The sequence below is a fragment of the Tiliqua scincoides genome, chromosome 1 (genome assembly GCF_035046505.1).
Source record: "Tiliqua scincoides isolate rTilSci1 chromosome 1, rTilSci1.hap2, whole genome shotgun sequence".
Classification (NCBI taxonomy): Eukaryota; Metazoa; Chordata; class Lepidosauria; order Squamata; family Scincidae; genus Tiliqua; species Tiliqua scincoides.
Window position 1 is genome coordinate 285,926,567 of NC_089821.1, and position 13,825 is coordinate 285,940,391.

At 43.7% G+C, this 13,825-nt stretch overlaps 1 protein-coding gene across 4 annotated transcripts in view; it reads left to right on the top strand.

The window, feature by feature from the left end:
• The first annotated feature begins 5,962 nt into the window (after positions 1-5,962).
• The window catches only part of ADCK1 (aarF domain containing kinase 1), a 131,601-nt gene continuing 123,738 nt past the window's right edge, over positions 5,963-13,825 (top strand). For all 4 annotated transcript variants that reach the window (XM_066612112.1, XM_066612114.1, XM_066612113.1 and 1 more), the window contains exons 1-2: positions 5,963-6,106; positions 7,250-7,333. In XM_066612112.1, coding sequence (XP_066468209.1) covers positions 5,972-6,106; positions 7,250-7,333 — 219 coding nt within the window. In that variant the 5' untranslated portion in view covers positions 5,963-5,971. The remainder of the gene's footprint in view (positions 6,107-7,249; positions 7,334-13,825) is intronic.

Here is a 13,825-nt window from a genome sequence, read left to right on the forward strand (position 1 = left end):
AGTTTGATAGTCTACACAAAATTTGGCCTTGGTGTTGCCCCCCAGTTGCATGGGTTGGTTATGTTGCAGCCTACAGTTGTCCATAGTACAGACTTTACATATAGTACTTGAATTTTATATTGTTCACATAATGTCTTTATACTTTAGGTTTGGGAGAGGGAGTATTTTAAAAGTGTACATAACAAGTTTCGTTTTATTTTTCTAGATGTGTAAAGTGCAAATGCAGCAAACACATGTTTGCAAACATGTTTCATGTGGTGTGGTGTAAATTTTGAAAACATATAACAAATATTTTGATTATTTTTATTATTACAAGGGGAACCTCAATTATCCCTGTCCTTAGAATTGCACAATTGCAATGGTGTACAGGTCACATGATCATGGCTGTGAGAGTAATAGCTATGTTGGTTTTATAGGAGCATTGTCACAGGTTTTAATTAAATCAGATTATCAGTGGAGCTGTTCTCATTAATGTGTTATTAATTTGCTGCCAGTATATGCAAGATTGTGGATACTCAATATGTGAGAAGATCAGCACACATGGGAATAACACAACTATTTATTGGAAACACTTGGCAGAAGAACTTAGACTGGTGAAAATAATTAGTACAGTCTCAGGTTTCTGATTCACATGGGCCTATGGTTGTTCAAGCCCTTGAGAAGATCATATAGGCTCAACTGTTCTCACAGAATTCTTCTTCAAAAGTGAATCTGTTTCCTCTCCAGATCCTCACATGGTTTATCTCTTAAAGAGGCAATAGACAACAGTGAAAGCCAGAGTTGGAAAAACCTTAAACTAATGGCGTCATTAGGGGGCTGCACCAGGTGATACACTCAGGGTGTGTGTGTGACACCCCTACTGGCAAAAATGGTAAAATCTTGGTATCTTTGAATTATACCATCATGTTGTATATCATTTGATGAGTACTTTAATGGATAATGCAATGAAACAAACCATGCTGAAATATCTGTATTCTCTCAAAAGTTATAACCAAGTAACCAGAAAAGGAAATCACAACTACCTTATGTAACAGAAAATGGATTTTTTAAAACTTTAAACTGACCAATGAGACTGATTGTTCCAATGAGGTGTTGTTATGACACAGCAGAGACCCAATAAGGCAGTGTGGGTCAGGACCCACTTGGTGGGTCACGACCCAATTTCTAGTGGGTTGCGAGAAGCTGGCGGCAGCCATCTTGAAAGATGGCAAAAGACCTAGGCGACGCCATTTTGGAAGTGGGCAAAGCATGGGCATTGCCATTTTAAACTTCCCGGCACTGAGATGTAACTAAGAGCGGCTTGCGCATGTGCAAAGAAAGCAGCATGCTGCTTTCCCCCAGAAAGCGTGCTGCTGCCTTCCAGTTGGACCTCCCTCTGCACTTGGAGGCTTCCCTCAGGGGGGCCAATTGCGGAGTGCAGGCTTGGATTGCAGGCAAAGAAGGACTGGGAGAGATGTGGACGAGCCAGCCAGGCTTCTCCCAACCAACCTTTGTCAGCTTGGCTGCCTTGATGGGATGGGCTGCCTCAGGGTTGCAAGACTCCCAAGAATAGTGGGAGTCAATTCTGAGTAGATGTGCTTAGGCTTGGGGGAGATGAGGGGAAGCGTCCCTGCTTCTCTTCCTTCTGACGGGGATACTACTGTTTCTATTTCCTTTATTTACAAAAGCTCAAGCTACTTCTTGTATTGAGGTTCATGAGTAGGGTGCACTTGTTTCTGCCTAGTGCTGAGCACAGTATCAATAGCCACATCAGTGTTTGTTAGTTTAAGCACAATACAAGAAGTAGCTTGAGATTTTGTAAATAAAGACAGAAATAAAAACAGTAGTAAATAAATACACAAATATTTTGTTCCAGATGTTTTATTTTTTGCTTGATAGCAATGGTAGTGAGGGCAGGGAGAATGGGAAGAAGCTTCTGAGCTGGACTACTGTCTCTTGTCATTTACAGTTTGAGTTTCTAGGCAAGAACTTCCTGCTTGATTACATCACTTCCGGCTCTGGCATCACAGTGATGTCACTTCCTGTTTGATGATGTCATGTATGGCTATGACATCACTTCCAGGTTGTTGACATCACTTCCGGTGGGCCCCAGTCAGATTTTCATTCTCAGAAGTGGGTCCCAGGCTAAAAAGGGTGAGAACCACTGCAATAAGGTGTTATTACCAATAAGTTGGTAATATGAGTCAGCTCTCATTTCCACGTATCAGAGCTAATATTAGAACTCTTATTCAGTTGTGTGAGTGTCATCAAGTTGGCCACTAGTTTTGTTTGGTTAATGATTTGTTGGGTGACCTGTACTATAACATATTTAAATAACTGAATAAAGTTAATGGGGGTTACCCCAACCCTAGACGTGCCACTGCATTTAGGTTGAGCATTTGATATTGTAATTTATTCAGACTGCAATCCTAACCACACTTTCCTGAGAGAAAGCCCCACTGAACAAACTAGGACTTACTTCTGAGTAGATCTGGTTAGGATTGTGCCCTCAGTCTGTCATGTGCAGTGGTGTAGTTAGGTCATTTGACACCCTCCCTGGGGCTTTTTGACACCCCCATATGACAAATTTATTTATTCTTTTATTTATTTTTTTACATTTTTATATCACCCTTTCTCCAAGAAGCTCCGAGTGGTTCCTCCCCTTCTTTTGTCCTCACAACAACCCTGTGCAGTAGGTGAGGCTGAAAGATTGTAATGCACCCTGAGCTGCTTATAGGAAGGGCAGCAGAAATATGCAAATAAATAAATATGTCATATGGGGTGACAAAAATTTATGGGCCCCGGCTGTCAAATGACCGAGCTACGCCTCTGACTCATACTATACAACTGAACAGGACTTCCTGTATTAGGTCTGATACATGGAGAAGGGAACTGACTCACAATAACACCTTATTGGTTCCCTGCTGTATCATAATAACTCCTCCTTAGCTCTCAGAATACTTAGTCTCATTGGTCAGTTTTGAGTTAAGAAAATCCATTTTTCATAAGTCAGTTGTGTTCTGTTTATTTGGCTATAACATTTGAAAGAACACAGATAATTCAATAGAATTTCTTTCATTACATTCTGCCTTAAATTACACATCAAATGATATATGATGATATTATTACTAAAAACCACTTCCAGAGTTTTGGTCACTAGAGGTGTCATCTTCCCAGGGTGTCACCTTACTAACACCTTATTGGTTCCATGCTATTTCAAAATAACATCTCATTGGCTCTTCAAACAATCAGTCTCACTGGTTCGTTTTGAGTTAAGAAAATCTACTTGATGTTATATAGGACAATTGTATTTTTGTTGTCTGGTGTTTTGGTCACAACATTTGATAGAAAGCCAATATTACACTCTGGTTTGTTTCATTGCTTTTTCTATGAAATTACGCAACAAATGGTATATATATAACATGATGGTATTCTTTCTAAAAATGGCAGTTTTCACCATTTTGGTCACTAGTGGTGTTGCACCCCCCCCCCAAGGGTGACAACCCTGGCTAGCTATGCCACTGGGTATGGGAGGTGGTCCATCATGGGGGTGACGCAATGAGCTTCTTGCACTGGGTGATGCCAACCTTAGTGATGCCTCTGCCCTAAGCACCTGGTTGACCAGACACTAGAAAACTTCAAATTTATAGAATAATCGGTAATTGATTCCTAAGCGTTTCAGAATGAAAAGCTATCATCCTAGCGCTTTGAGTCTAAGCATGTTTTGCAGCAGCAAACTCTGTCAAATTCAGTAGGACTTCTTGTATTTAGAGTCGGAAGCATATTGCAAAGGCTGAGAGGGCATTTAAGATTCCCCCCCCCCCAGATGTTGCAGCACTTCATTTCCATGCTAGAAGTATGGAAAACTTTCAAATCAATTTATTCTAACTGTTCTTTTTACCTTTCCGTTTTAATAACTCCCCTTTTATTACCAAGAGAAGTTAGCACCAAACCAGGTGTCTTTGTTGCTTAAGAGCTCAGCTGCCACTCTGGTTCCCTACCTGAAGTTGCACCCTGTGCTAGGTATTGCAATTAGTGGATATGGCAGTAATTCTGATGACACTCACTGCACAACATGGCTTCAGGTGAGAATAAAAAGTTGGCAGCAGATGGCGTTTTCAAGCACAGGTTCTTAAAAAAGAATAAAAAGAGAGAACGTGGGAAAAGGAAGATGAAATGAGTTGGATGAGATGGATTTCATTCAAAGGAATTGCTGTTAAAAAGGTCCAGGCTTTAGAAGATAGGAGAGTGCTAGGAATGGAAATGTTATTCATTTAAGTGAAATATGATTTTAAAGGGTTTTTTTTTGTCCTTTCAAAATTGGATACTAAACCTAAAGGGAAGAAGGTTCTGCAACCACCCTATTGATTGTTCTTGCAGCTAGAAAGGTTTCGCTATAATGCTGCAATCCTATGCACACTTACCTGGGAGTAAGCCCTATTGACTATAATGGAAATTAGTTCTGAGTAGACATGCATCGGCTTGGGCTCAAAGAGAATCTGTTGCTGTATATGGGCAGCCCAATCCTATTCTGTGCTGGAAAAGGCAGGCTGGTTGGCCTGCACTGTATCCAGCACAGGGTTGGAGCTGGCTGTGGTGCAAACCAGGGCAAGGGGAATCTATTCCACTTACTCTGGGTGATGTGGCAGCAGCCTGAATGGGGCTACTCGGATCTGTGCCATCTTAAGCCCCATTGACTCTAATGAGACTTACTTCTGAGTAGACATGCATAGGATTGGGCTCTAAAGTGGCACAGATCTGAGTAGCCCGGCTCTAGGCTGGGCCGCCCGTGATGGGGGTTAGGATTGGGCCTAAGTACTGGATCCTGGCTCCACCCCCTCCCAAACCCTGTCCACCCATAGGCCTGCATGCCTGCCTTCCCCCTGCCCCAGAACACACCCAGACCACCCTCTCCTGTCTATTCCCAGACCTCATGCTGCCAAGGCAGGCCAGCGCAAACTTTCCGGGTGCTGGCCTTATGGCACTTTTGCAGAATCTCTGGGCTGGCACAACAGATGTGTGCTGGCCCAACCAGGCCTTTTGGGTTGTACTCGGATTGTACAATGGGATTGTAATCAGATTGCAGGCCCATGTAGCCCAGTACTATCTGTTCTAAGGTCTCAAGCAGAAATGTTCCCTTTTACATGCACATATTTAACAGCAAATTCTTGGGAATGAACAAAACATAATCCTTCCCAAATGCACTTGCCCTGCAATCAAAATGCAGAGTTTCTCGATTGTTATCCGCAAAGGAGGTCCTGAGTAGCTGTTCTGTGCTTCCTTTTTCTCAATCTTTTTAAGTGATGGCTGCCAATTTTTGGCAAGTGTGCCTCATACCAAGTTGGTTGAAACCAAGTTCAAAAACTAAGTGCTTCCCTTCTAATGCTAATTCAGGCCTGGGGAGGGGGTTTGTAGGGAAGAATTGATTGGCAAGATAAAGGTACTTAACATTTTCTCTGCCTGCCAGGTTTCTCCTGAAGTTATTGTATTCTCCAGGCTGACAGTTCCTGAACTGTCCTTCAAAACCAGAAATAAGCCCAGAAGAGGGAAATGTGGTGGTAATGGGGAGGGGGGGGCAATTGGAGGATGGTCAGGTTCCTGTCTTCCTGGTTGAATCTGTCCTGCAGGTATGCCTGTTTAATTTAACTATCACTATAGTCAGGTGATTGTGGCACCTTATTTTAGAAAACGGCTTCTTCCCTTTCTACATCTGGCATCTTTCTTTAAGATCCATCACGGGTTACAAACCATGTATATGTGCAGCCTCCTGATTTTGGAAATGGGCTGTGTCAGAATGCTAGATGCAAGGGAGGGCAACAGGATGCAGATCTCTTGTTGTCTTGTGTGCTCCCTGGGGCATTTGGTGGGCCGCTGTGAGATACAGGAAGCTGGACTAGATGGGCCTACGGCCTGATCCAGTGGGGCTGTTCTTATGTTCTTTTCTACTGTCCAAGAACTTCTTTTTTTAAATTTCTCTGCAGCATTTGCCTCCATGGCCAGAAGGGCCTTTAAACTTGCATCGTTTGCTACAATTGCAGCATCCACAACTGGTTTCTACTTGTACAGTAACAAGCACCTGGATCCCAATGATTTTGGGGTTGTTCGAATAGGCAGAGCAGTTGCTACGGTAAGTTTCACAGCTTGTGAGTGGGAAGGTCAAAATCTTTTTAGGCTATGGTTAAGTGGAATTAGCTTCAAAAAGGAGCAGGATCTATTTGCTAACATGAAACGTATCCTGTCCGATCCAATTGTATAAAGTGTGATGTTGTTCGTTGTCTTGGTATCCAAGCCACACCCGTTCTGTTTTGTCACCATGAGAACAGTATGATGTCATCATATTAGATTGTGCTGCAGTTGTGCAAAGTGGATTGGAAGAGCTCCATTTTCATGGATAAAGTCCTCTTTAGGCTGCTTTTTGTTAAGACTTCAGATTCATAGGTCTGCTTTTGTGGGCAACAGGAAGACCAAGCCATTGTTTCTCCTGAGTTCTTTTCCTACATTTGACAGAGAATTCTGCTGAGACACTGGCAAATTACATTGCTTCTGTGTTTCTTAGAAAAAGAAAAATTGATGTGTTTTCCTAGAAAGGTTATTATTAGAACCTTTTCATTTCTGTTACGATTGTTGTGTGCTCTACCTATGTTTGAATTGCGTAGGCAGAATTTGAAAGCAACTACTGAAAGTATTCCATTGACAAAGGTTTTAGTAGATAAGTGATTCTGAGTAGGCAGATTAGGATGATCTAGTCTTTTGCTGGTTTGATGCTGAATTTCTAGATAACTAGCAGTGGCTAAGATAGAGCACATTGGAGGAAGATGAATGTACTTCCATGTTAAGGGGCCAGAAAGTCAAAATTACTTTAATCAACTTATTGCGCAATCCTGTCTTGTACTGGAACAGGCAGGCCAGGAGGTCTGCACTGTATCCAGAGCAAGATAGGGTTCCAAACTGGCTCAGCTGAAGGTAAGGGGAAACTCTTCCCCTTACTCCTGGGTAAGCCACTGCAGCCCCTATAGGTCTTCTCAGACTTGTGCCACCTCAAGAGGGGAATAAGTCCGAAGAGAGCGGAGTGGCTTGAAGTCGCTCCATGCTGCTCAGGAAAGAGGGTTGGGGTCCGGCATTACTGCCAGGTCCCAGCCCCGCCTCCTGCTCCCCCCAGGACTGCCCTCTGCCCTCCCTCCTGCCTCCTCCCACCCACCCCAGAGCCCTTAATAAGTGAGATTCATCCACTAGGACACATTGTTCATTTTGTTTTTCGCTTATTTTGCAGACTGCAGTTATTACCTATGACTACCTCACTTCTCTCCGAAGTGTTCCACGTGGGACAGAAGAATATGACCATGTCAAATCACAGGTAAAGGGCATTAGGATAAAAGAGAGCCAGACCTAAGATGGTCTTCCAACAGTGTGATTCTATTTGTATTTACTCAGAAGTAAGTTCCTATGTGTTCAATGAGGCTTACTCTCAGTTAAGTGTGTACAGGTCCTGCCTCCATATACATGAATTCAGGACCTGTGGTTTAACTAAACATGGGTTCCAAATCCGTGATGGAGGCTGGACTGGAAGCAATTGGAGATATTCTCTGGTCATATCCAGGAGCATTTCTGAGGCCCACAGAAGCTGCATGTAGCCTCTGTGGGTCTCAGAAAGGCACTTCTGGTCTTTCTTTATCTGTGATGTGTTTATCCATGGGTTTCTGTATCCACGGGGGTTTCCGGAGTGGATCCCTCGCGGAAACCAAGGTCCAACTTTTCGGATTGTAGCCTAAAGCTGGCAACCCAACTGCTGATTTAGCAGCCTGATATTTGAGAAAGAAATAGATTTGTCTCCTTGCTTTAGGGCAGGGGTCTCCAAACCCTGGCCTGGGGACCAGATGTGGCCCGTGGCAAGCCTTTATCTGGCCCTCGACCAGCCTCTGATCCCCTGAGAGCCTCTGGCCCAGTTGACCAAACACAACCAGAGTTGTGCTTGTGGGGTGGGGGAATGGGGGTCCATTTAAGCGTGTGCTTTATTTCTTGGGCTCTGTTGGTGCTTGGAGAAGTCCTGGACATTTGAGCCCACTCATTTATTCATTCATCTAAGTTCCATCTCTAGTGTATTTATTTAAATTTTATATTTAATTATTTTTTTCCGGCCCTCGACACTGTGCCAGAAATGTGATGCAGCCCTTCGGCTGAAAAATTTAGAGACCCTGCTTTAGGGAGTTTCCCAAGCCCAGAATTTCAGCTTCTAGCATTTCAGCTGCTACCAATGTGGAAATATAAACTGCTTGAATTAGCAATGGGAATATTTATATCCTTAACTAGAATATTTATATCCTTAACTAGATAGTGGTTGAAGGATGAAATAAATATGTGCATGTGTGAAGTGGGGTGAGTGGGTGAAGACAAGGTCTCATCTTCCAGAAGAAATGAGAAATAATTAGACTAAGGAGAGCATGATGCATGGCCTTCTGTTGTAATTTTTTTTGGTCTTATGAATAGTGTGATTAAAGTTACCATTGGCAGTAGAGTAAGTAGAGTAAATTGGAATAGGACTTATTATTTCTGCTGATGACCCTTTGGTTCGCAACTGGAGTTGCTCCTTTTCCTGTCCTGGTGCCTCTTCCAGAAGGCTGAATGATGCCTGCTTGTCCACTATGTTTGTCATGCTCACCAAGCCTAATTCATTTTTCCCTTGATCTGAAATCTAGGATTCTGGCTATCAACTTACCATGTAGCATGAGATGGCATACATTTATCATAATCCATTAGGTAGGGATGTCCAAAGTGTTTACTTAACCAGGATATAAAGATTTTTAATTAAAGTTACATAGACAGACAGTATATTTTCTTTATTTTTTTTTAAACTATTACTAGTTTGCAAGCCTGTGTGGAAAGATTGTCAATTTTATTCTAGTACAGTGCTTAGCTAATTTAGGAGCTTTATAATAATAATTTTTATTACTACTACATAGTTCATAATTCTGGATATCAGAGACCTGAGGAAGTAGGTCGATTGATAGTTATTAGCCATGATAACTGAATGAAGCAGCTGTATCAGCTGTAGCAGATAGTCAGGCTGGGCCCACAAATTCAAAAGGCGAAGAGATCAGGAAATGGGAAGGATCATAGCTGCCGCTACCTCCTCCATGCTATCATATGGTATTAGAGGCAGCCCCCCCCCAGTTTACCTGTTTCATTCTACCTGTGCCACTCTATGTTTTGAAATGGAGCAGTAGAGCAGGACTGAAACAAGGAAGCAGGGAGAAGTGGAAATGGGGCAGTGCTTCTCTTGGAGATCAGGAAATGGGAAGGATCATAGCTGCCGCTACCTCCTCCATGCTATCATATGGTACTAGAGGCAGCCCCTCCCCAGCTTACCTGTTTCATTCTACCTGTGCCACTCTATGTTTTGAAATGGAGCAGTAGAGCAGGACTGAAACAAGGAAGCAGGGAGAAGTGGAAATGGGGCAGTGCTTCTCTTGTTTTGTTTGTTCCGTCCATTCTGCCTCTCTATTTCAAAACATCAAACAGCAGGATGGGGAAGAAGGAGGCAATCAGTGGCTAGATGATGCAGCTGCAGGAGGTGGGTGAGGGGTGTTGGGTTCCATCTGCATTCATCTGCCCTTCAAGGTGACCTGTCTCAACCTTGCCTCATAGCTGGGCCTACCCTGAACAGGGCCAGCTTTAAGCCAATTGGACCAATTGCTCCCAATTGGGCCCCACGCCTAAGGCCCCCCCATGCTAGGATAATCTACTCATTTTGTTTGTTAAATTGTAGGCTTACACGTATGCAATTTTATATTAAAATGTGCTTAGATCTATTTGGTTCGTTAACTTACATGCACTTTTTAACGCACGTTTTGATTGCTTTCCGTTCTACCATAGAGATATAAAATCTATAAGAAACTTTATTTATATCTCTAAGATTCTTCAGACCTTGGCTATGAACCTGGGGTCCCGCAAAAAATATTTCCAATTGGGCCCTGCAGCTCCTAAGGCTGGCCCTGACCCTGGAGGTAGTATATACCTCAGTAACAGATGCTGGGCACCAACAACAAGCCAGTGTTTCTATAAGACTGCCTAACCAGTTGGAAGATTAAACTGAATGCAACAACAAATACAGCAATAACATGAGAAATTCCTTGCTTTGATTTAAAATGGCAGTGGGTGGTCCAAAAAGAGCAGGGCAAAATTGCATGGACAAGTCTCACCCCTTTCACATTACAGAAGAAAATAAAGAAGCAGTACTGAAGGCAGCCACAGGAACTGCAGAACTATATCCTAATGAAGTGTTTCTCAAACTGTGGGTTGGGACCCACTAGGTGGGTTGCGAGCCAATTTCAGGTAGGTCCCCATTCATTTCAATATTTTATTAGACTTGATGCTACCATAGTATGTGACTGCATTTGGGGAAATGTTACAGACCTATGCTTCTAATGGACTACTATGTGTATGGTTTTAACAATGATAGTAAATTGGACTTAATCCTGCAATCCTTAACTGCAGCCTAGGATTGTTAAAAATTTCCCTGCTTGATGATGTCACTTCTGGTCATGACATCACTTCCAGTGGGTCCTGTCAAGATTCTTATTCTAAAAAGTGGGCCCCGATGCTAAATGTGTGAGAACCACTATCCTAACGTATGTAGAGGTATTCTTTACCATCTGTCAAGCATCAGAATAGTGAAATTAGAAGTTGTGACCCTGCTTTGTGGCATGAACTGTGCACCTTGCAAAACCCACCATTGGCAAATGACAACGAAGTAGCCCTCACAAATGTGATAAGAAGAGCTCTAACTTAGCCTGCAAACCTATGCATACTTCTCTGGGAGTAAGCCCCACTGAACACAATGGGCCTTACTTCTGAGTAGAAAAGCTTAGGATTATGGTGTAAGCAGTGTCTGGAAATGTTGACGTCTTTGTAGCAGTTCATTAAAGCCATATGGTATGAGCTGGTGGTATATCTGGTAGAAATAAGCAAGAGCCCTCTCAAAGAGAGCAACTGTAATGAACAGAGAGGTAAAGAGCTGGGTGGTCCATGGGCTGGGAGCCTGTATCAAGATTCACCTATCCAGAGAGAGAGAGAGAGAGAGAGAGAGAGAGAGAGAGAGAGAGAGAGAGAGAGAGAGAGAACACAGGTCTACCACTATGGAAGGAATGTTGATGCTTGAAAAATCGGAAGCCTTCTGATTCTAAGTCAGCTATTCCAGAATTTTCCTCAACCCTAACACAATTGATTAGAAGAAATATGACCTTGACATCTTTTGCCTATGAAAGAGCTGGCTGATTTTCTTCTGTGCTGCAGACAGTTTGTGGTTTGATAGCTGTTGCCAGTAGTCCCTGCAAGACTTTGATCTTTGGCCTTGTGTCTCTATGGCCTCATTAACCTCTGTCAGTCCCTGGCTGATGGTTTTTCATTTAATGTATGGGGAAGAGTCCCAGTTCATTCCATCTCTTTCCTTCTTACATGGCAGCCTAAGTGTAATGATTCAGCATTAAAACCTTGCCAAGGTGACTGGTTATTGAGGTCTCAACCCATCAAGCCAAAAATCAAAGCCAGAGCAAAATAAAACCAAATGTTGCCTGATTATTCCTGAATCCTGTCTGGTCTGTGTGCTTGCTTGCCAGAGTTAGAATTGTAATAAAATAGTCCCAACAAATTGTGGGGTGGAGTGGGGTGAGCAACAAGTGGGTCACGAGCTGATTTTTACTGGGTCATGGCTGGCCTTCAGTGAACTGCCTGCAAGGCCTAGTGGGGTGCTTCCTGGCCAACAACAGCACTTGATGTGGCTGGGAGCACTGCTGAGCTGGGACAACGCTGTATCAACAGGACTTTGGCGGACTGTGCACAAGGCATTATTGGCGCTACCGGCCAGTGCAGGACTTGATGCATTTGGGAGCCCTGGGGATGGTGAACCCAGACAGGCCATGGCCGACAGAGCTCTTGCCTGGAGGGATGGTGAGAAAGGGTGGAGAGCATGATGCAGACAGGAACCTTGTGAACTGCAGGAACTGCTAAAGGGGTTGGGGCTAAAGGGGATGTTTTGCCAAATTCCCTTTCCAAACTTCGCCTAGAGAACGTATGCCCACTTTAAGCTAATTAGTTCCCCCTCTTCACTCGAATTAGCCCCAGTTCTGCAGAAAGCACTGCTGAATACTGCCCCACCACCACGGTGGCTCACCTGTTCAATCTGCAGAGGTCCTTCTTCCTTCCTTCTCCCACCAGCAGCTTCTCTGGCCACTGCAGCAGCACCCTGGCTCTCAGCAGCTCTTGGGTGTGGCAACCATACTCTAGTCTCCAGCAGTCTCTGTTCCAGCAGTCTTCCACAGTCTCTGTTTGGTCCATCAGTCAGTTCATCAGTCAGGTAGCCCACCCATCTGTCCTCTTTCCTCCAAGCTCCTTCCTCTTGCTCTCTCAGTGCCCAATCCTATCCAACTTTCCAGCATTGGTGCAGCCACAATGCAACCCTGAGGTAAGGGAACAAATGTTCCATTACCTTCATGAGGCTTCTGTGGCTGCCTCCCCACAACAGGATGCAACACACGCCCCGTTGGCACGGCTACACCAGTACTGGAAAATGGGATAGGATTGGGCCCTCAGTCTCTCCAAGCTCCTTCCTTCTACAGCCACACACTCTCCCTTCTCCGGGTCCTGCTTCTGTCCTTGAAGCCCTTGTTGCCTCTAGTGGCTGCAGCCACTAGAAGTCTGAGAACTGTTGTTCTGAAGTATATAGAATATTCCTTACATCTGAACCATCGTCAGAGGTAAATTTTTTAATTAGCAGTTACATGGTTTTTTTTCCCTATAGCTGCATCTCAGAAGAACGTAGACAATGCCCAGCAATTAATGGGCAGCAATGCTTAATAGTATACACAGAATGGTAGTCGGGAGATAGAAAATCCCAATGGAAGCCCCGGTCCTTGTGCCTGCTGGGGCCAAACAAGGACATCATCATTAGGAAACAATTATATACGAACAGATTAAACAAGAAATGGGCTCCCCATGGGCTCCTAGGCAGGTTCCTACTTAGCTTCAAGGAAGCATCTTCCGTCGCTTCTCTGCTTTTCCTTCACGTGTGAGCTGCACTTGCTACTAATGTTCACAGCCTGGCAGTTCCTAACATCTCTTTATGGGCAGCAAATTGGGGAACTATTTACTTATCTCCGTAAGGAAATGGAAACAAACCCGCTTGCTTGGAGTCTCCAGAATTATTAAGCGAGCGTCTGAAGCTAACTCTCTTGGCTTCAGAATTGCTTTGTCAGGGACATTTGGGGAGGTTAATTATCTTTTTTTTTGCTTTTGGAGAGCAGTGCTGGGATATTATCTTGCTCTAAGATGCAGTTTTCTGGGCCGAAGATACACAAGCAATTTGTTCCAAAGCGGTTTGAGTGAGGAGTTGCAGTTTTGTGTGTGTGTGGAAGTGATTGTCCCAAAGCAGTGCTGATTTGTTGAGTTTTCTCTCATCTTAGCTCAGACTTGGAATGAATTGCTGACTTATTTACAGTAAGTCAGTAAGCCAAGGCTGAGAGGAAATGGAATCTCAATCCGTCCCTAATGTTGGGGTCTGCTACCACTACTGCTGCCCCCTTGTTTTATTTCTAAGGTGAAACAGTGATCTATGGTTCTGCTGTTAGCATAGGGCTAAATAGCGAGGTGGTGTTGATAGATGGGCAAACTGATTCCGACCCAAATGAATCTGACTTCCCCAAAGGAATGGGTTCTTTTATGCTGGATGAAGCCACTCTGAGGTAGTGTTTACCAATTATAATCAAGCTCCATTAAACACAGATCAAAGGCGTAGAAGGTATCAGGCTAAAATCTTTACTAAAAGCTAATTGGTGAAAGCAGATTTTTAAAAAAC